Here is a 21,713-nt window from a genome sequence, read left to right as displayed (position 1 = left end):
CTAACACTTCAGGTGCTCATCAAACTATTTAACAAGGTCCTGTTCTAGAATGAACTGCTTCCTGTAATAATAACAGTTGCCACAGAAACTAATACTTGCTTTCATGTAAAACAATGAAAAACACTTGATTAAAAAATATTTTATTAGGCGTACAGTGTACCTGCAATGTACTTTATAAGGCATTTTCTATAAATGACTATTTCTACTTATATATATCTGGGTGTTCCTGTTCATTTTTTTTTTCAATACATTAATAATGTAATGAATAACACTTTTTAAAAAAAACTACATCTCTTTATTTAGTTCATAAATGTTCAAGCAGTACAACAATAGCTTTGGGAGAGGTTTTAACTGCTGTAAAGCACTTTTAAAAGTTTAGATATCACTATTTCCCATTTGTCCCCAACAAACAATGTTTTAAAGCATTTTTTCTCTCTTTTTTTTTTTTAATAAACCTGATTATGCTGTTATGACTAGCTTATTTTTTTCCATTTCACTTATCTTTCCAAACCCTCCTTGCACTATACATACACTTGGTTTTTGAACCATGAAGTTTCTCTGAAAACTTACATTTTCATGAAAAGCCACGGCAATGGAGTCCAGTTTAGTTATTATTATTTTTTTATTATTATTATTCAGTGTATGTATGTACCTGTCTGCTTTAATTAGAGTAAAGCAAACCACTGCCAAGTTATTGGGTAACAGTTCTAACTCCTTAGTCATAGGCTGATCATACTGTTTTGCTGGAGGTGAAGCTTGCATTTGAAAACAAATATGGAAAAAAATACGGAAAAAAAATACTAACCTGATTGTTTAAAGCTGCACGTACTATAAACCTGCTTCAGTGTTTAGGCACGAGTATAAACTGTTTGTACATGTAAGGAGAAAGCGCTTCAAGTTTACTGGGTGCAGGATATTAAAAATTGTAGGGTCTTTTCTATAATTTACGAAGAGGGAGACATTACAGATTTATCTGGACAGATAGCTTATAGCACTTACATTATAATAAGACCAGTGAATATTTAAAAACTAACACACACTGCATTCCATGACCAACTTTACCATAACTGTGCCTTAAACATTTATTACAACATTGTGATAAATAATATACACACTGTATCTTTTAAAATACCATATAAACCATACCTCAAGAATAGGGAGCCAGCTTCCCTACACATTATCCTACACCATGTCCCTAGCCGCCTTTTTATTTTTTTTAAAAAATCTAAAATTTGTAAAACTGGATAACTACAGTAAGCAGCCTATGCTATTACACAATTAATGCAGTATTGGCATTAGACTTGTATAAACCTTACACATCAGCAAACTTGTTTAAGTGACAGGCATACCATACATTTCCACCTTTGAGCTGGGTTGGGCAGTTGGAGGGATGGTTAGTGCTGGGTCTTTTCACCAGGTTCACGTTACGTCTACCATTTCCCGGGTATCGATGTTCCACACTCGTACCAGCGAACATAGTTAATGCGAGTCTCCCCGCCTATTTTTCCAAATTTGACAGGTTCCTGACGAACTGCCCTGAAAAATCCTAGAACAGAGAACAGAATTTTGTTTGCATGAAACCATAAAAGAGTACATTCTTTTGATTTCCCTGTTGGGTTTGCATAAGATTCAATTAATGGTTAGAGTCACTAGGCTGTTAGCCCATCTGCCACAGCTAGGGTTACTTGCAGCCCTGACACTAACGAGCAGTCCGAAACAACTGCAGTTTGTCTACCGCCTTCAGAAGTGCCTGGGACCACTGCAGCCCAGAGTAGGGCCGAGGTGAAAACCTGGCACCCTTGAGCCTTCTTTTCTCAGCACCTCACCCCCGGGTGGTGCCGGCAGGAGAGGCAAATGCCCTCTGCCACCCCTGCCCACCTGTGGTGCTGCGGGGCCTTCTCTCAACACGAGGCTGCTGCTTCTTGCAAAGGCCCCATGATTCAATAGTCCCCCCCTGCAGCAGCATTAACACTGCAGTGAACCTAAATAACTTGAGTCAGGGCTATTTCACACGATCTTCCCTATATCCCAGGTGAAAGATCAAACCTCTGCTTTAAATCTATTTTGTGACAACATACACACTTCCCATCCAAACAATTAACGTGAAGTTAAAAACTAAGCGAGCAATTAACGCTGTATCCAACCTGACCATCAGAAGCGTGCAAGTGGCTAACACATGCAAATGTGCACACAGATGCTAGCACCTGCTAACATACACCCAAAATAATCGTTTCTGTGAATAATACACCACAACACACCATGATTCCCTCTCTGCATTTCAGGTTGAATATAAATGTAGTTAATCCTGGTTTGAATCGGCTCGCCACAACCAGGGAAGAACTGAGCAGCAATGGACAGTATGTCTGTTCTTTCCTCTGTTTGGTTCATTTACTAGAAATACAAGCTACAGGTTTGTTTTGGGTGTGTGCCTTTGTTTGATTGTTTTGTTGGTTTTTGTTTTTTAGTTTTTCTTTTGCTTTTTAAACTAAAAATGAGCGTATCTCATGCATCTAGTCAATTAGATCCAGTAACTGAAAACAAATTGGCTTTGTGTGTGTCTTGTAGCTTATGGCATAGAGAGCTTTTTTCTATTTATAAAATCTTTTTTAAAACATACAAAAATACTTTGCAGATTAATTACCTGTTTTCTGAAAAACTTGTAAAAAATTTAGGTACTTCAGTTTAATCTACCACACCTACCACAATGCATTTATATACTACTGTAAGATGTTTTATAAATGAAGCACTACATCCGCGAAGTTTTGGTCATCACACTGACGCTGTATTGAAAACTACTCTGATATTTTTCTCATCAAAATATTCCATTACACATTCAGCATGCACACCTCCACCAGTACGGCCCATGTTCTTACAAGGGAATGGAATAAATCACACCAGGGATGCTGCAAACAAGCAAGGCGGAGGTTCAGCTGGCAGAAGTACAAGTTGCTTACACTCAAGGAGCTTAAGCAACATGTGAAAAAAGAACCAGGCAGGTCATGGCTGCATTTAGGACATCTCCTCCCCTGTCCGCTTAGACTAGACTGGAACTCTGTGCACCCAGTCTGAATTAGAGTATTCAGAATTGCTGCAGCATGAATTATATTTTCCAGTAATAATTTTTAGTTTCTCATTAGCACTAAACAGAGCTGCTTAATGCTGAACTGATGATTTATGGCATTTTAAATCAACCTTGCTAGTTTGAACATAACAGTTCATGCCTCTCTGCAAACTCAAATTTGTGCTTGGGTTTAACTATGTAATTCCAAATGTGAATATGACTAATCCGCTGGAATGTTTTAAACAGGAGAGGCTGTTTACTACCAAACAGAACCTGAGCCGTAACATTCTTTTAATAAGACATTTGCTCATCTTCAGAATCTTCTTGACTCCCTTCTGGCTGCAGAGCTGGTAGTCCCTCTCCATTGCCCACCCCATCGGTGGGCCCTGATTTCACTGGCAGGAAAAAACTGACAAACAAAGGAATTGCCAAGGTTTGCTGCAGAGACGTTCTTAAGGAATTACCATCTTTGACTGGTAGATCTTCTTGCTGTCCTGTCCTTCCATCTAAGAACGAGTCTACAAATTGGCAGTGATCTTCTCCATGGCCCCTCTGGTCTCCTATGTTATAAAATTGTCCTGAAAGCAAAGGAGCAGCAAAGTTACAAATCCAAATGCAGTTTAGTGAGGGCTAAAACCACCAGAGGTCTGTACACTTAGCTCTGTGGGAAGCCAAGGCAAACGCTACAATTCTTTACCTCTCAGGATCTGTAGCTGTAATTTGAGCATTAAGTGCAAGTACAGCGCTCATGGCTGTTGACAAAAGCACCCCACTCTGCCAAAACCTATGCCTGGATGCATATTTCCCCTCCTTATTTTTCATATGTAAGTCCTGTTATTACCCAGAACCTCATCCTGATTGCATCAAAAATGAGGTGAGTTTTGCTAGGAATTTTAATGGGAGACAGGTTTGGTTCCCTGTCAGAAAGCCCCCAGTATTTTCAAAGATGTCTTTATAGACCATCTCTTAATACATACCAACATATAAGTGATACCTTTTAACTAACCAATATATGACCACAGTGTAACAACTGCTTATCCAGAACATGAAGCCTGCCCATATGTTCCTTTGCAGGATTGCTTAACAGGACCCTTGACTGCAACTGAGTAGAAAATGAAGTGTCAAGTGCCAAATGCAGTGTGTGCTGACATTATGGGTTGTCCTTAGCCTTTTGATAAGAGGACTCACAGTGGAGCAGTTTTGACAGAGCGTGATTTTTCCTTACTGATATGATTTGCAAACAGTAAATTAGCAAAATTCAGCTCAGAAGATGGAGAAAAGCATGCCATCTTCTCTCCCCAGGCTCTGGCAGGAAATGTTTTCAGATAAACTCACCATTTTTTCTAACCTCCTTTCACAGCACTTCTTAGTACATCCAACCTTGGGTTGTGAGGTTCCAAGGAGAGGTGGGAATTATTTAGAAAAAGACTCAGTATTTAGGCATAAGCTAAGCAGAACGTCTAGTTACTCACTAGATGTTGGGTCTCCTGTAGCCCTGAATCTGTGCCAATCTGGCTGTTTGACAGATGGTGAGGTAGCTTATACTACTCCCTAAAGTTCAATTAATAGAACAGCAGCCTATCAATAAACACTCTCATGTTTTTGTGGTCTGATCAATATTTTGCCAAAAATTCTTACCTCGTTGATGGTCTCTGTCCATGCAGTTCTGGTCTAGCTTTAGAAAATTATTTATTACTGTCTAGCTTTGGCTGCAGGAACATTTTTTTCCATACAAGAACTGGTCAGAGGGAGTTACTCTTGGTAAATTTGTGAACTGAAATTAAGAACACTGAAGCTGCCAGAACTGCATGTGGTTTTTTTTTCTCTTTTTTTTTTTTTTTTTCCCATGGCTGTTGAAGGTCACACATAGAATTTATTTTTTTCCTCTGCTCAATAAATACTTTTTTTTTTTTTTTTTTTTAGGTGGGCTGATTTTCTGGCATGCTTATTGTGACTGCTCTGGAGGACTGTTAAATGAGGTCAGCAGTAGATGCTGGTTTATAGAACGATCCTGGCATTTGTAATGTAGATCAGTTTTTCTTCACCAGAGACAGAAGAAAACAGATATTTTTATGGCTAACGCAGGAACAGTATCTTTCAGATGTACACACAGTCTCCTGGCCCACAGCATACCCTATGTATAATTCAAGCAATAGCTATACAGAACTTAGCAGCAATCTCAGTGACTATTAAACCCTTATTGTACAATTCTTTCCACAATAAAGGAACACACTTAACATATTAACTAGCAAATTACTAGATTCATCTTCTTTTGGGAATAGCAATTCTGGCATAAAGTGAAATGTTTGTTTTCAGCGTTCCTTTATGGATCGTCTTAAGAAAATTAGATACCGTTCTTATTTTATACATTGTGAATTCTGCAACAATAGAAGTTTTATGCTAAAAACAAGCATGCAGAGACACCTTGTTGTTGGCTGCCTTATACAACAGCACATCTACACTGCACCCAAATTTCAAGATCATTATGCTGCTTAAATAGTAAAACTTTATAAGCTATTTTCAGTGTAACCTAGAACTAAGACCTCAGCATAGCCCTTTGCTACTGGCATGTTGCCGAGCTGGCTAGCAGTAGCAGATACAATTCTGCAGGTCTCCACGAGACAAGGTATGACAGTGAAAAACACTTGAGAACAGAGTTTGGCTTCAGATTGGATATTTTCCCACTCTAATCTAGAGGCCTGTGCCATGACAGCCTCACTTAGGAAGAAGGGTGGGGGGGGGGTCATAGAACCACGCTCCTCCTACATGAGGATTTCAATTCCTTCCAATATTGCGACAACTGGCCAGCACTGGTTGTAAGAATTCAAGTGCAAGAACCAGGCTTAGCAAGTATAATGAATACAATGTGGCTACCATGATCTTCCCCAGCCAAGTTAAATCACCACCCTTCCAGCAAGAAACAATCTAACAAAAACAGGAAAATGGGCTCCTGCTATATTAAGCTTTCACTCTAAGATTGAAGTAGCTTTCACTGCGGTGTTAATTCACTTGATTTAGAGCTGAAGTCTAGTCCTGCTATATTAGCACTGCTATTTCCTGTACTGGCTAGTTTTGTGATACGCTATGCCTCATTGCCAGCTTTTGTCATTTGATCACAGCTGCTTAAGTACAGCACCAGCTGAATGATACCTCTGTTCAAAACTGTCTTTCTTATTCACATAATTGCCAAGACATTATTTATATATGAGGTACTGTACTTACTATTAAGGATAGGGCTTTCCTTCCTTGTCTGCTCATGGGGGAATGGTGGTGGGTGCAAGGCCAGGCAGCTTACGGTTCTGTTGGCACGGGCTGTCCTGCAGTCCCCCTGTTCTCTTTTCACTCCATGCTACCACACACAGAGACCACTGAGCCCTGCTCCTGTGAGGTGCTGCACTCTGAGCTGGGGCAGTTTTGGTTTATGAAAGCTGATTCTTTCAGTCACAGTCTCTCCTAGTTAATTCAATACAATGGGATGAACGTACTACCTAACTTTCACTCAAAGACATTTCCCATACACAGCTGTATTACACCCTCTGTGCTCTGGATGCTGCACTAATGCCATGGTAATAGAATTGTCAGTGCAGCTCTGATGAAAGACCTCATGCTGAAGGAAGCCAGGAACTGGGATTATAAGAAGTTAAAATATTTCTAAATATAGCATTTACAATCTACGTGAGATGCAAAGTTCTGCTTAACTATCAATTAACTGAAAAACAATACTTTTACAGGCTTTTTCCCCAGCTTAGACACAGCATGTCTTGATTCCAGTCTTAGACACTTGATTCCAGTCTTAGACACGTCATTCTCTAATGACCCTAAGACACAGAACAGTAAAATATAAGAAAAAGGAGGAAGAGAAAACAAGATCATGAACAGAAATGGGGAATGTGAAAAGGAAACAAGAATGTCAAAGCAGGTGAGTAAAACCTGTTCACTAGGGTTGTAGTCAGGTATTTATAAACCCCACAGTAATAGAGTAACCAGATGTTTACCAAATGGGATGGGAATGACTGAGCTCTAATCCTAGTCTAAATTTAGGTGCTAATCATCTATTAAGAACTATCCCAGGCTGTGTTTTAAATACAGATTTGGCACCTTTACAATATAAGCTATTGACTGGCAGACATCTGATCTTTACCAGTTTTTTTGTATGATCCCCCAGGATACCAACAGATCAGACGATAACCATACAGAAGTAACTCTTGAGTCTGAAAATTCAGTAGCAAACATGTCAATGACTACTGAGCACAATCAGACTAATATTTATGACTTATCTGTCTAGTGATTAGATTAAACATACTTGATCACACTTCAGCAGAGCTCATCTTGTTAATAAGCCTCTTAGTTCTGGCAGCCATGGTATTTTTGAGGAGTATAAAATGTGGACAACACTGACATGAATCTCTCTTACCTGTAAGTGAATCGCTGAGGTATATCTTGTATCTCAAGGAGTTACACAGCTGCACACCTACAAACTTCTTATACCAAGTCCTCTTTACATACTGTTTCCCTTTGCATTCTGAATAGGTGTCAGAATTGAATGGGATTTCAGTCCAGATAGCGTCCTTTCCCACTGCAAGAAAGGAAGAAGCTGAAGTATAGACGATGCATATAAAATTATTTACAACAAATACATTCGAATAAATAGAATTAGAAACCTCCATGCAGCAGAATGTACCATGAAATATATCAATAGTTCAGAATCAGTCAGCTGCATTTTGAACATGAAAGGTATTTCAAGGAAGCACTGGAGTGCGCAGATGTGATTGATGTAGTGAACTGCTTCTGCTCTGTGTGTCAGTGGAGCCAGTTTGGAATAAGCTCACTCTTACTTTCTTAGGGGGACAATGTGTGTGGGCAAAATGTTCATTTACAAAGTTATGTGATACAGTCACTGTTTCTCAGTGGATTCAAGACAGGACAGTCAACTTGCAGCAAACCATATGTGATTAAGAATTTGCATAAAAATTAAGTGTCATGAATTACGTGGAAATAAATGGGGTCTCAGTTTTTTTGTCAAGTCCTCTACAAATGCAAAAAGCAGACCACTTTGCTTGAATGGATCTCAGCTATCCTTCAAAAGCTCAGTCTACCTCCTACCGAAGACAGCAAGAGCCTTGTAAGTGGCCTAAAACAGAGCTGAATCAAGCCTTCAGATTTTTTTTTTCTAAAGCAGATTTTTTTTTTCTAAAACACAATGGCAGATAAATAGTATCCTCTGAGTTGTGTTCTGTAACTCACTTAAAAGGTGTGAAATAGCTTATTCATTTTGCAGAGCTTTCTTTTGACTTAAAAACAAGACAGAAAATATGACGCTGTCCTTGTCTCATTCGTGTACATTGGTTTGAAGCCATCCCAGCTGCCATGGGAGAACCACATCACATTGATTGCATTCTGCTCAGGTAAACAAGTAGCCTGGCATGGATTCCTTACAAGAAATATGGGTGGAAAGAAGGAAATCATGTGTAAAGGCTGTTTGATTCCACAGTTCATTTAACTGGTGCAGTACAGAATCCCACCATTAAAATTATGCTATTTTATTTCTGAAAAAAATCTGATCAGAGGACATTATAATATACATAATAATCTTACTTGAAATTGGCTCACTCACTCTTGGGTCCGCTGTGGAAAGAAACAAACATTCAATCAGACACCATAAAATTAACTTTCCCAATACTCCAATGGAAAAGCACTGGTAAGTAATTTTCTACAGCTGATGTCAGCTGTAATTTGTGAAACACAGTGTTTTGGAAGCAAAGTTCACTTTTGTATCAAATTAACAAAAGTAATTTCTTGTGTTATGGTGTGAAACTACAGCATCAACGAGCTTTTAAAAATGTTACTTTTGGGACCCTGGATTCAAACTGGGTTCTAGTAAAGACAGAAGTTTAAAACAGTTGCCAGTAAAACCCAATTCCATTGCCTTTGCAACCCCCACCTTTTTTTTAATTACACTGTCAAAAACCTGGGGAAAAAAAAAGGACACTTCTGTAATGCTTGCTACACAAAACTTGGTTAGAAAGCCCAAAAGTGAGAAATTGATGTGTGCAATTAAGAAAAAATAAATCTGACTGCTTAATTTGGCCGAGCTAAATAGGAGACAGAATGTAAGCCTTGTCATTAATGAAAATTGCACTTGGCATAAACATTGTTTTAATTTTAACAATCCAGGTTACAAAGAGTGTATTCACAGTTTTTCAATGTGTGGCTTCATCTGAACTCCTCCCTGTCTAATCCCTTGCTCAGCCAAAACTCTCATCCATCCATCAGTGACTGAGCACTAGATCAGGACTATTATATTATTACACCTGGCTCAAAATGCAGATCAACAAAGTCCTTTTAAGCAGGCTACACCCATTTGGTGTTGAATAGGGTCCTTAAGTGTATCAAATAATAAACACTTCTACACAAAAGAAGATACCTGGTTTGTACAGAGTCATTAAGTTGAATGTAGTTAGCCAGTTAGCCTCACTGTGAACTCAAACACAGAAAGCACAGGCATTCTCTGATTCTCACCTTTGAGTCAGCTAGGACTTAAGATTGGGAACCAACCAATGGTCAAAATGGACTCGTAAATACCTCTTTAACAGTTTCACAGGAGAGTAAGAAGGATGGATGAAGACATACCAGGACATCAACTTTTCCAGCTACTATTTCTCAATCCTCTTTTCAGTCTAAAGACAGTACTATTACAAACAGCTTTTTTGTACAAGTAGAAAGAGTGCTTATAAACATACCAGCCCCCAGGAAAACTTTATGTTTCCTATCCAGAACATATTAACGAGTTCAATAGACACAAAAAGGTCAGAAATATGAATCCTAAATGAAGGGTCTTTCTTTAAGGATAAAGTTAATTTCTTCATAGGGAATGCCAGAATCTCTGTGTTCCTGCCTTTTTTCCTGCAGTCTGGCCATCTTACACCCTCACACAATGGAGCTGTGATCTCAGGCTGACCTTCCAGCCATTAATGTAACAGGCTGAGTAGTAAAACAAAACAAAACAAAACAAAACAAAAAACAAACAACAAACTATCTGGAGATTGAAAAGATCTCCAAGAGCAAGACCAAGCATACAAAATGAAGCAAGTTAAAACCAATTAAAGTTGGTCCACCAACATGGATACAAGAGCCACTGTAAATCACAGTCAGCAGACTTTTGGAAGTTCTTACCTGATTCCGTACTGAAAGACACAACATTGCTACTTGGACCTTCACCAAGCGGGTTTTTAGGTTTCACGTGGAATTCATAACTGGAAAATACAAAAAAAAAAAAAAAAAAGAAAATTTTGCAAACCAAGCATTCTTTTGGAGTCCAGAGCAAGCAAACTGCCAATACACGCCTTGGTGCTACTCCTCTTGGAGAAGAACCAAAAGGGCTTGTTTGTTGCTCTGAAAACACCGAGACATTCTTCATCCTATCTGTACAAGGCCTCTCTGAACATGTAATTTACCAACCCTTTTGAAAATTCTTTGCTCACACGCTATTAATGTTTGAATTAATGCACCACTAGTTTAAGTCCATCGCCTCTCACACATGCGGTTTCAGTTCTGGCAAAGGGAGCAGTTCAGGTGAGGTTGGAAAAAAAGCTGATAAGGAGAGATTGAGTAAAGCACGCTATTTATTTGCACATTTTTCCATCACAAGAACACAAACTTCCAATGTAGTACCTCATAGGCCCACCAACAGTGACAGAGTGAGCCAGTGGTGAAATGCAAGGCATGGCTTCTGGGACAGAAGCTCAGCCAAGGCAAGTCTCCAATTGCTTGAATATATGTTAACAGCGAATATATGAAGCAATTAAAAGATACTGTGCGGTGTCACCTTATCTTTTCACCTTATTATCTCACAACATCAGTCTATGCTGCAATTATCTCATCATCGCTCTTCCTCACAACTCAGATGGGAACCATTTAAGTGCTAAGAAAACTGAATAAAATTGAAAAAAAAGAAATCCAAGCCAAAGTCCTCTGCTCAAGGCTCTCCCACCCCTCGCACTTGCTTAATGTTGACAGGCAAGACAAGATTGTTTCTAACTTGGCAGCTCAGCTGAAACTTGGATGTTCAGTTAGATGCTGTAGGTAAACAGGTATTGAAAAATAGCTGCAAACTTACAAATGTTGCACAGAAGACAACAGCCCCATGGGGCAGGAAAGAGAGTTACAAGGGGGGAGGCTGGGTATGGCTACAGTCTCACAACAACAGCAGAGCTAGGAACACACACACATTTCCTGCCTCCCAACACACACCATCTCAGCAAAGCTGCTTTTCTACTCTCCTGGCTCCAGGTTGGCAGCACCTGGGAATTGCTCACTGCTCAGCAACAGCTCAGTTTCTCACCTGTGCCTATGCCTACCTGTAGGAGCTGCAGTGCCCTCCCTGCCAAAGCACCCTCATCAGTAGCATGTCAACACCCAGTCAACAGCACCGTCTTCATGCTTTTCCCACCAGTCAGAAGCAATAATCTGCCCTACAAATACCAGCCACAAAGATTTGTCATATGCTCTGGGTGCATGCGTGGTAAACCTCTACAATATTTCATCAGCTAGAGATACAGAGGACACGAGTCAAAAGGACTGTAGTTCTGGAATATGGACCCTAACTTAGAGACTGAAAACTGAACAAAATGAGAATCCCTGAAGTTGGCAATTAAATCCTCAGCTCTTGACTCGTGAAGGATCACTTATTAGTGATAACGTGGTAGGTCAACGCTGTAACACAGCATTTTAATGTACTGCTGAGATTGTTTCCAAACAGCAAATTTCTTTAAAGAAAGAAACATAGCACTCTTTGCACGGTTAATGGTAAAACTCCATTTACAAATCTGTACAAGAGACAGAATATTCAATCCAAACTCTAGATTACTTCTCATTGCTTCTTGGCTCCTACAAAACCTGACAGCTCACTAATTAACCTCAGTGGACTAACTGTGCAGTACCGAGTAACTGTTTTCCATCTGCAGCATGTCTAAGACAAACTTAGAAATTGCTTACAGAAGCAATTGCCTTTATTTCTAGGGTTTTCTTTTATTTTTTTAAGGGGAAAACCCCAACTTTTTTGGTCAAATATTGTCACCTAGCAGGAAAGGTTGCTGCTCAGAGAACTGTAGCACAGCAATTGGAGATTCCTTCTGAATAATCAGTGATGAAGACTCTGTAATATATTGGGTGTTCTAAAGTAATAGCTAGAAGATGCATTTTGGACAATGTACAATTTAATGGATACCTTCAGATGTAAGTCTCCAGAGAAGTTCTCTTGCTTCCATCACAGTAGAATACTGCATCTAGGTCACTGATTGAACTTTGATCACTGATAGCTTAGTATGGTATGTTCTACTGCTATTATGGGCATTTATGGTCTAATTTTATAGATGATAGTAATATCTTTATGCTACTTCATATGAAATCAAAAGATATATTTTTGCCTAGGATTCCTGATGTAGAGTTGGATTTTTTTTATTTTTTAATTCCGCAGCAATGGCTACAAGGAAAGGACAAAAAATGAGCAGGTGCAATGCTTTTATGGAACTGGACTGGGCAGCAGCAGGGATCTGGAAGGTAATGATGCAGCAAGTGTGAACTAAAGATCTACAGATGCCAAATCTGTATCTCATCTAAATATATAAGGGTTTTACAAGTTATATTCCTCTACCATCCATAACATCAGGATCTGGAAAAGACGGTGGAGAATTTTGAAACAAATTAAGCTATTTTGCTGATTTTTGAACCAATATATTGTCCTCAGGAGCTGACATGTCCTACTTGGAGTTGCACTAACATACTTCACTGGAAACAGTCCTGTTCCAAAAAGCTGAAATCCATGAACTTGGACCCATCAGTTCTTTAACTCCATAAAAAGACCAAAACAAAACTGAAGTCTAAATATTTTCCAAACAGTGCTTTTCAAACTCTGGTATAGGATTTCAAACTGTGGTCTAAGATCTTCGCAAAAGGTCAAACCACAACAGGAAAGCTATGGCAAAATTTAAATAAAGAATTAAAATCTTTAGATTTCAGCCCATGTAAACAGAAAGAAAACTGGAGAAGGGGAAAGTAATAAAGGAATGTCCAACATTGAGTTTAATGTATGGACCTTTTTTCCTGTTTTTTCCTAAAAACATCAGTTAGGAGAGCTTCCTAATAACACTAAAAAGCAAGTTTTGAAACTAAAATATATACAATTCACCAGTTTTGTGATAAGTGTTTTCAGAGGTACCCAAGCATTACAGCCTCCTTTTCCTCTGCCACACTCGTTCCTGAAACAGTAGCGGTGGCTGGAACCGTACAAAAACTAGAAATGACCACTTTTGAAGATGGAAAGAAAAAACTAGTTGACTGAATACTGAAAGGTAGAGGAAGGTGAAGTTAAACTGTGTTCATGGTGTGACAGACTTTATAGATCTGACTAATTTTAAAACCATGGTGTGGCTCTCTTCAAAGAAAACCACATGAAGTCTTCCATTTTGTGTGTCAGGTGGAAGATCTGAAAAGCTGAAGAGGGACTCTTCAGGAAGTGTAGTGTCAGAACAAGGGATAATGGCTTTACACTAAAAAAGGGGAGATACAGAATAGATGTTAGGAAGAATTTCTTCACTATGAAGGCAGTGAGGCTCTTGAACAGGTTGCCCAGAGAAGCTGTGGATGGATGCACAATCCCTGGAATTGGGATTTGGGCAACCTGATCTGGTGGAAGGTGTCCCTGCCCATGGCAGGGGGGTTAGAACTGGATGATCTTTAAGGTCCCTTCCAACCCAAACAGTTCTATGATTCAATGAAAATAGAAGGAAAATGGTGTAAAAATAAGGGTACTTGCTGCAATTTTACATACTTCCAACACAAGCTAAAAGGGAGGGGAAAATTGCCTAGAGGTTCAAGAAAGTATGTAGGGCAAAGTTAATAAAGGGAAATAGGAAAGCTATATAATGATTATCCCATGTCTACATCATAGCTAGACTTGATATTCATGAGAAACTGCAGCCTATATTCCATCCTTCTATCTGTGCACCCACGATGCCAAATACTTACTTATATTGGGTATATAAGTAAGCAATTTAACATTTCTCACACCTCTATGCTCCTTAAGACTGTCATCCTACACACTTGGGAGAGGACTAGGCCTCCCAAATTCCTCATACTGCAAAGACAATGGAAGTCATTGTGCAGATTAAATGGACTTGACTTAACAGTAATTACTATGCAGAGCATATTTTTCCGCCATAGGAAATCACTATTCCACATGGAACTTTGGCAGAGGTAACTGTTCCTGCACTTCTCAAGTCATGCAAAAGGAGAAGATGGAAGACTGCAGCACTGAAAATAGCTGAAGAAGGTCTTTCATCATAATACTGAGGACTAGAGGAACTGAGTACAGTCCTGGGACATCAGATCAATAGTTGGGGAGATGCTGGTGGTTAAATGACAATCATGCAAGACTGCCCCAATGTATTGAGCTTCTGTCTCTGCAGAGTGTGCTTGAATAACAGCATGATCACACAGAGCAAACAAAACTAGGCATAAGACAAGGAAATATTTTCTTAATAAATAAATAAGTAGCGCTGAGCTTGTTTGAGGAGTCCTTCTCCTAATTAGGTTGGAAGAAGAGCCAAAAGAAATGGGCAGTGCTTACATGTGAACCCTGGGGTCAACAGCAGTTTATTACAAAAGCCTGTAATCCTTGCAATAGAGTACCAAAAAATCCAGCATTTTTCTGTAATCTTCATAGTCCTATTCTAACATCATTGTATCTTTCACTGTAGTTCTCATCGCTTGACTCTTGCTGTTACCAATATCTAAGCTATCTGCATCAGGAGATTTTTCTCTTATATGTGGTTAGCACACATTTTGGTACTAACTGCAATACCAAACAATACTTGATAGTGGTAATAATGACATGAGCAGGTACATTATTAATTAATTCATTAATTCATAATTTATAAAAAGCTTCCAGCTGGGGTTATTTAGCCTACAGGAGAGAAGACTCTGGGGAAACCTTATAGGGCCTTCCAATATTTAAAGGGGACCTACAGGAAAGATGGGGAGGGACTCTTTTATCAGGGAGTGTAGTGATCAGACAAGGGGTAATGGCTTTAAACTAAAAGAGGGGAGATTTAGATTAGATATTAGGAGGAAATTCTTTACTATCGTGAGGCACTGAAACAGGCTGCCCAGAGAAGCTGTGGATGCCCAAACCATCCTATGATTGTATTATTCAGTAGAGATTTGAAGACTTGGTATGGTCTCTGAATGTATTATAACAGCATTCTCTTTTTTGTTTCATACCTTAAAGAAATATGAAATAAACTTTTGAAGGAAACCGCCTACCACATCATAAAAACAGTTTGGTATGTGCATATATCCTACACATCTCACCTTTACTTTACAGTTTTGTTTGTTTGTTTTAATTGATTGGTGTTTTTGTGTGTGTTTAAAATTATAATGATTATTAGTTTTATTCTGTTTTTGCATTTCCTGCTATTTTTAATCCTCAAGGTTATTCATGGCTGGAAACATACTCTACCTTGGAGCACAATCTGAAGCAAAAGTCCAAAGAGACTACTTCAAATGTGCTTTTAAGCACCTTTTAAGCACCTTTTTAAATGTGAAAAGTATATTTGAAATCACCAATTAGGCAAAGGATCAGAACCTAAAAGGAAGCTTTACGTATCTGTGAAATGCAAGCATCACAGGCTTTTTGATTATTCTTAATACTTTTTTGGATTATAAATTTTTCACCAGTAGACTAGTGGGACAGACACATCCCCTATTTTAATGACTACCTGAACTTTCTGAGGGACATTTGGCACATCTCTGACTAATACAGCAGAACTGCAGCCTTCATATTTTCCTTTATTACCTTCCAATTACTGCCAAAACAAACATGCATGAGAACTGTTTTCAACAACATTCAGACTTTTTTGAAGGCTTGTATAGAAAATAGTGTTGCAAAGTTTCCTGGACACTAGTGGTATGTTCTATGAACTTAATTGCCCTTAAACAAACCACCAGAAAGAAAGAGGAAATACACAACTAATTAAAAAAAAATATTTCAAGATAGAGCAGGGACTACATATTTTGGCAGAAGAACCAGCAGAAATACCAAAGTAAAAATGATACTATATCAGATGATTGGGAGACTTAGAAAAATAAATCAATTTTAAGAAGTCAGAAACTCTAAAACTATTAAAAAACAAAGCAAACAAACAAAAAAAAACTAAAATTCTTTTGGAAATGGGAAAAGAGAATTGGATGCAAAACAAAAACAAAACCAAAAAAACACCAAAAAGAACATCTGTATTTAACATTCTAGGCTAGGAAAGGTTCATGAAAAAAGCTACAGGACAGTGAAACTAATCTTAATGAAGGAGAAGATGCAGATGAACACCATTATTACTACACAGGAGACAGAATGAAGGAAACAATCACAGTAAGCCCCTTTCTATATCAGGCTTCTCCAGGTTTATTACAAGCAAGCACCTCAGGGAGAGAAATGTGGAAAGCTCTGAATAACAACTTTACTTTGACAGATTCACATACGGCAGATCTTGCATGACTATTATCATAGGAGAAGTTACTGCAACACTTTCTTTCTTTAAAGGCAGTTTTTAGTTCAAAGCTAAGAATAGATAAAGAGCACAAAGAATGGAGTTTGGGGTATGCCAATGAAAATAGGCATTCCTGTGGGAACAGCCCCATTAAAAAAAACTCCCAAACAAGGAGACCTGTATGACAGGTTAGATGGAACATTACAGATCTCACTTCTAAAACAACCGCTTGGAAGCTAGACTGTAATTGCTTTGACCAAAAAGATCAGTCTTGTGTTTTAGTTTTGACCGTTTTCCAAATAGAGTAGATGGTACATTTCTCAAAACACTGTGAGAGTTGCTCTCAACATGAAAAACTTGAAATTTCCATGTGGAAGACAAAAATTAAGCTGACAGGTAGTTTATACTTTTCTCTGATTTTTCTTTGCTAAGAAATGAATGATATTTGCATTGACTTACAAAAAGACCTCAGCCTGCATTAAAGAAAATGGGCAAAGTTGAGATTAACAAGATTGGAAACCACCCACATAAGATAAAACCATATAATAATTTAGATTGGAAGGGATCTCTGGAAGTCATCTGATCCAGGCCCCTTTTTGCAACAGGACCAACTTAAAAGCTACATTAGGTTGCCCAGGGTTCATCAACAAGCACATAGACGCTCACTGCTTGAATGATGGAGTAAAAATTGAGTAACTCAGTACTTGATTCAGCCTAACTAGAAGAAAGGAGGATGAATGGAATTTGGCTATTTCACTTATTTAACAAGAAGGACAAAGTAGGGAATAAAAATATAGTAAAAGCTGTAGAAAAATTGGAGTAAGCATGATACTGAATGGAGGTTGGACTCAAATATGACCTGAATCTACTCTAAAATTCCTGAAGAATATGAAGGATAATAAAAGCTAACAGCAGTACAAACTTATAAATCAACAGTGTATATGTGATTAATAGCTCACAGAAGCACATCTATAACAGAAACAATTCAGCAGAAGACATTCATAAAACAAGAGAAAGGTTTCCTCTTCAAGCACCAGCTAATTGGATATAACTATCTGTATAAGAAGTATATATAGTTATCTAGCTTGTATAATGTAACCATACAACATGGTTTGAGAGATTTCAGGTAGAAGTGAATATCAGAAGCAAAATACTTGATAAAACTAAACAGAAATCTAAATCCAGAGTATCTGGAGCCAGGTAACTGCTTAGTGCCAGGAACAGCAGCAGTTTCAAAACTTTGACCAACCAAATAATGGATATCATGATTAGTACTTTCCATGTTGCTAAAACCAACAGAAGTTTTCTAAGATAGGATAGTGAAATACTGAAAACACTATGTTTGACAAATCTCCAGGTGAAAAAGATGTACTTGTCCTGTAAGTAAAATAGGACTTCTTTAAATAAAGGCCAATGTCAAGTGTGCCTCACTATGACACGATGGAATGGATATAACACCCCTTTTCTTTGGCAAAAGGTGCGGGAATCCTAGTGTTTCAAAAAATCAAATTGTATAGGGGTTTGTATAATTTTTTTTTTTTAAATACCAAGCACTTTTGTTGGAAAGCAGATGACTCCCCAGATTTATTTAAAGAGTGTATGTCCTCACATTGACAGATTTTCAAGTTCTTCTCTCATCTCAGATTCTAGATGTCTTGCAATCAAGTCACCAAGAAGGCATAAAGCTGGCTTATGTATTACAAGACAAACAAATGAGATGACAGACTGCCCTAATGTATAAAACTTTTGTTTAAAAGTAACCCTCACAAGTTGTCGTATGCCTATGAAGGTTCTTCATTTCCTTATTATCACGGCCTGAATTTGTGAAAAACAAATACCTGATAACAGTACTGGTAATCAGAACTCCTCTTCTCTTTTGGCCAATATATTTTTTTCTGGACAGCTGCAGTCACACATGCAATTTTTCAAGAGAGACTCTCACAGTCTCTCATTGAGAATGTCTTCCTAACACAGCCCAAATTTCTTAAATATTCCAAGTCCAGCCATCAGCTCCTCATCTTTAAATTGTGCCTTCTCTACAGGAGGAGGGGTATCTGGCTTACTGCAGAACTTTCCAGAGGTATAGCAGTATGATTGTTTTGAAAGAATAACGTAAAAGAGAAAAGGAAGCAAACAGCATGATCTGCAGGCACAGATAGACCTAGTTTTTTCCTGATGCTTGCTCTGCCCACTTCACACTGGAGAGTTGTTTATCTTGCTTCACTCCTCCTAGACGTGGGCATTTAATTCTTTAGTTTCTGGCCAGGCACTGAATATCCTTCCTACCTATTTCACCTCAACAGGACAACAGATCTTGGGCAATGGGGCTGCAAACCTTCTTTGTTATGTACTGCTCCTAAAGAGTAAACACCTGGAGAATTACAGGCTTGAACTGTAATTCTGCTGCTGTAGAACTTTCACATTCAAATTTACCCATAGAGACTGAGATATGATATCCACAATCATGTTTATTGTTTTTGAAAATCTTCATTTAGATCTGCCTTGATTAGATCCATCCTGAACTTTCTTCAACTCTGGAGGCCTTGAACCTTCAGAGCAGCATATGGGATTCGCACAGAATCACTGATGGCTTCAGAAAAGTTGGAAAACTAGCATCTCAAATTCAGCTTGTCAGCTTCTCCAAAGCATTTCAGGGCCAAGAGGTTCTTTCCCAGCCAATCCACCTTCTGCTACTGATCATCTCTTTCCATATACTTTCTGGTAGTGTTGTAAATGTTGGTCCTTTGCAAGAGGGATTTCTTTTTCTCTTCCAAGTTTCATTTCCAGCTCTACCTCTTCTACAGCTCTTTCCTTTAAGGCTAGTTATGGAAAAATCTGCTTCCCAGATTTAATGTATTACTTTATGAATTTTCAGACATTTTTGGGGCTCAATTAATTTATTCAGATCTATTTCATTGTCTCTCTTCCTCATATTTTCAAGTCAGTTTTATCCACTGGTCAATTTACTTCATCTAGTGAGCAATGAGCTCATGAGAGCTAGGAGATCTTTATTATAGACATTTGTCTTTCCTTGCAACACTAAAACTGTCTACATGATGCCAGTTGTCTTCAATCTCTTTCTTACTTTCCCTGAAATTAATGGCCAACAAGCCTGGATTCAAATGGCAACAGTAACAATTTCTTGTGCTTCTGCCAAAGCTTTCAAGACATTCTCAAAATTAGGAAACACATTCTGAAATTAGAGTTTAATCAAACAAAGCCTCTCTGAGGACTTTGCCTCCTTGAAATCCTGTGGGACCGAAGGGACACCGTTGCAATTCATATAAACCTTTTCAATTTCAAATGATAGCCTCCTGAATCCAGAAAGACTTTCAGGGTCCTTCCTTTCCGGTGCTAGGGGAGTAGGGATTACAGCCATCACCCCACCAGGAAAATTTATCCCTTTATGTCCTAAGTTATCATCTACCAGTTAGTGTTGATTTCGTATCTAGCGTGTTTTAACAAAATCCACACTCCAAAAGACAACTTTTGTCCATGGTCTCTGGTCTGCTGTTGATCACCAAAACCCAAAAGTCCTCTCATAAGACTGTCAGAAGTGTTACAAATTAAAGCCAAAAAACTATTTTATTTGCTTCCCATAATTCCTATCTTTCTTATGACCTTTCCAACGGTTTCAGGTGGGTCTGCCTGCCTCCACCTTGCTTCATTTCTTAAAAAGCAGCAGTCTAAAAATGCTTTCCTCTTTTAGGCACCTGGACATTATTCTCAGCATCCAGGACTTCACATTGCTTCTATGTCTTTTTTACTCTTAATCAGTCCATCTAATTTTTGTCAGCAAATGTGACACAACCAATTTGAATGTGTAATGGAAGACAGTCTCAATAACAACTCACACTTGTTTTCAAGGATGCAACTGCATTATTTCAAAGCAGATCCTAAAACAAAAATAGAAACAGAAAAGAAAACAAACAGTGCCCACTGCCTTTCTTCAGCTGCTACTCCAAAAACCTGTTGTTTTGCTGTCTCTTCTAAGCCTCCTCAATTGACAAGATTGACTAGACTGATGCTTGGTCACCAGCATCAGTTGTATTGTTAGTGTATCATAACTGACACATGTCATGACACATCTGCAGTTCACTCTTTCACAAGCAATGTGCCTTTAGAAGATAACAGAGATGATCATTGTGCAATACACAGCAGTTCTAGCCCATCTTTTGTGTTTTGGAGTCTCTTAGAGAAGTTCTTTTTGGGTATCCCAATTTGCTTAGCCTTTCTTTTCTATTTCCCTTCCCCCTCCACTTTCTGCAACAGTTCCTTATTCCTCCCTTGAGAAGCTGCTGCTCGCAAGTAGGTAAAAGTTAAGAAATTATGCCTCAGATCAATCCACATACTCCCTAGAAGTTAAGATTCATGATGGGTTCTACAAAGAATTTTGTGCTGTGTTACCAATTTAAAGATAGTAGTAGAAAAGGGCAGTCTATCTGAAATGGAAAATCCAGTTACCGAAGCCAAATGGTCTTACAGGGCAAAAGAAACTTGTCATTCACTAACTTTCTGATGCAATCAATAAGTAATTCAAAACACAGGACAGTGCCTTCTTTTTTTTTTTTCCCACTGCTCTGAATCTTACCATGAAGAAAGAAGAATATATATATATATATATATTTACAAGATTTTTTAAACTGAATTATAATGCTTATTTGGCCTAGTTGCCCAAGATGCATGCCATCAACTGGAAGTCGCTGACCCATTTTTAACTTGCCAGCTGTTTTTATATACTGAGAGAAAATTGGCCCAATGTGTCTTTCCTCTTCACAGTACAATATAAAGGTCAGGCTTTGTACAGTGGCCTAACTTGCATTCCAGTAATTGAATTAATACATCTACATAGCCAAGGAGCCTGTATCTGCTGTGCTGAGTATCCTTAAATCTCAGAGAGAGAGGACTGTACATATAAATCTTGATCTGACACATCAGGATAATATTTCTCATGTTTGTCTTGTTTCTTTGTCTGCTAAATTTATCAAGAGATTAAAAAAAAAAAAGCTTTTTTTTTTCCCTATTTTTTGCAATCTGTCCAGACCACATGTGTGTTCTTGGAAATTTCATAAAGTTTCCACAGATCTATCTTATCTGTTCACTTAAACGAA

General features: G+C 38.3%; 1 protein-coding gene across 50 annotated transcripts in view; it reads right to left on the bottom strand.

Moving 5' to 3' along the window:
- Positions 1-124: 124 nt before the first annotated feature.
- The window catches only part of ABI3BP (ABI family member 3 binding protein), a 185,417-nt gene continuing 163,828 nt past the window's right edge, over positions 125-21,713 (bottom strand). For all 50 annotated transcript variants that reach the window (XM_067003035.1, XM_067003061.1, XM_067003053.1 and 47 more), the window contains 5 exons: positions 10,235-10,314; positions 8,657-8,686; positions 7,476-7,637; positions 3,526-3,639; positions 125-1,546 (listed from right to left, as the gene is read on the bottom strand). In XM_067003035.1, the coding sequence (XP_066859136.1) occupies positions 1,431-1,546; positions 3,526-3,639; positions 7,476-7,637; positions 8,657-8,686; positions 10,235-10,314 (502 nt within the window). In that variant the 3' untranslated portion in view covers positions 125-1,430. The remainder of the gene's footprint in view (positions 1,547-3,525; positions 3,640-7,475; positions 7,638-8,656; positions 8,687-10,234; positions 10,315-21,713) is intronic.

This window comes from Anser cygnoides, chromosome 1 (genome assembly GCF_040182565.1).
Source record: "Anser cygnoides isolate HZ-2024a breed goose chromosome 1, Taihu_goose_T2T_genome, whole genome shotgun sequence".
Lineage (NCBI taxonomy): Eukaryota > Metazoa > Chordata > Aves > Anseriformes > Anatidae > Anser > Anser cygnoides.
This window is presented reverse-complemented; position numbering and strand designations above follow the sequence as displayed.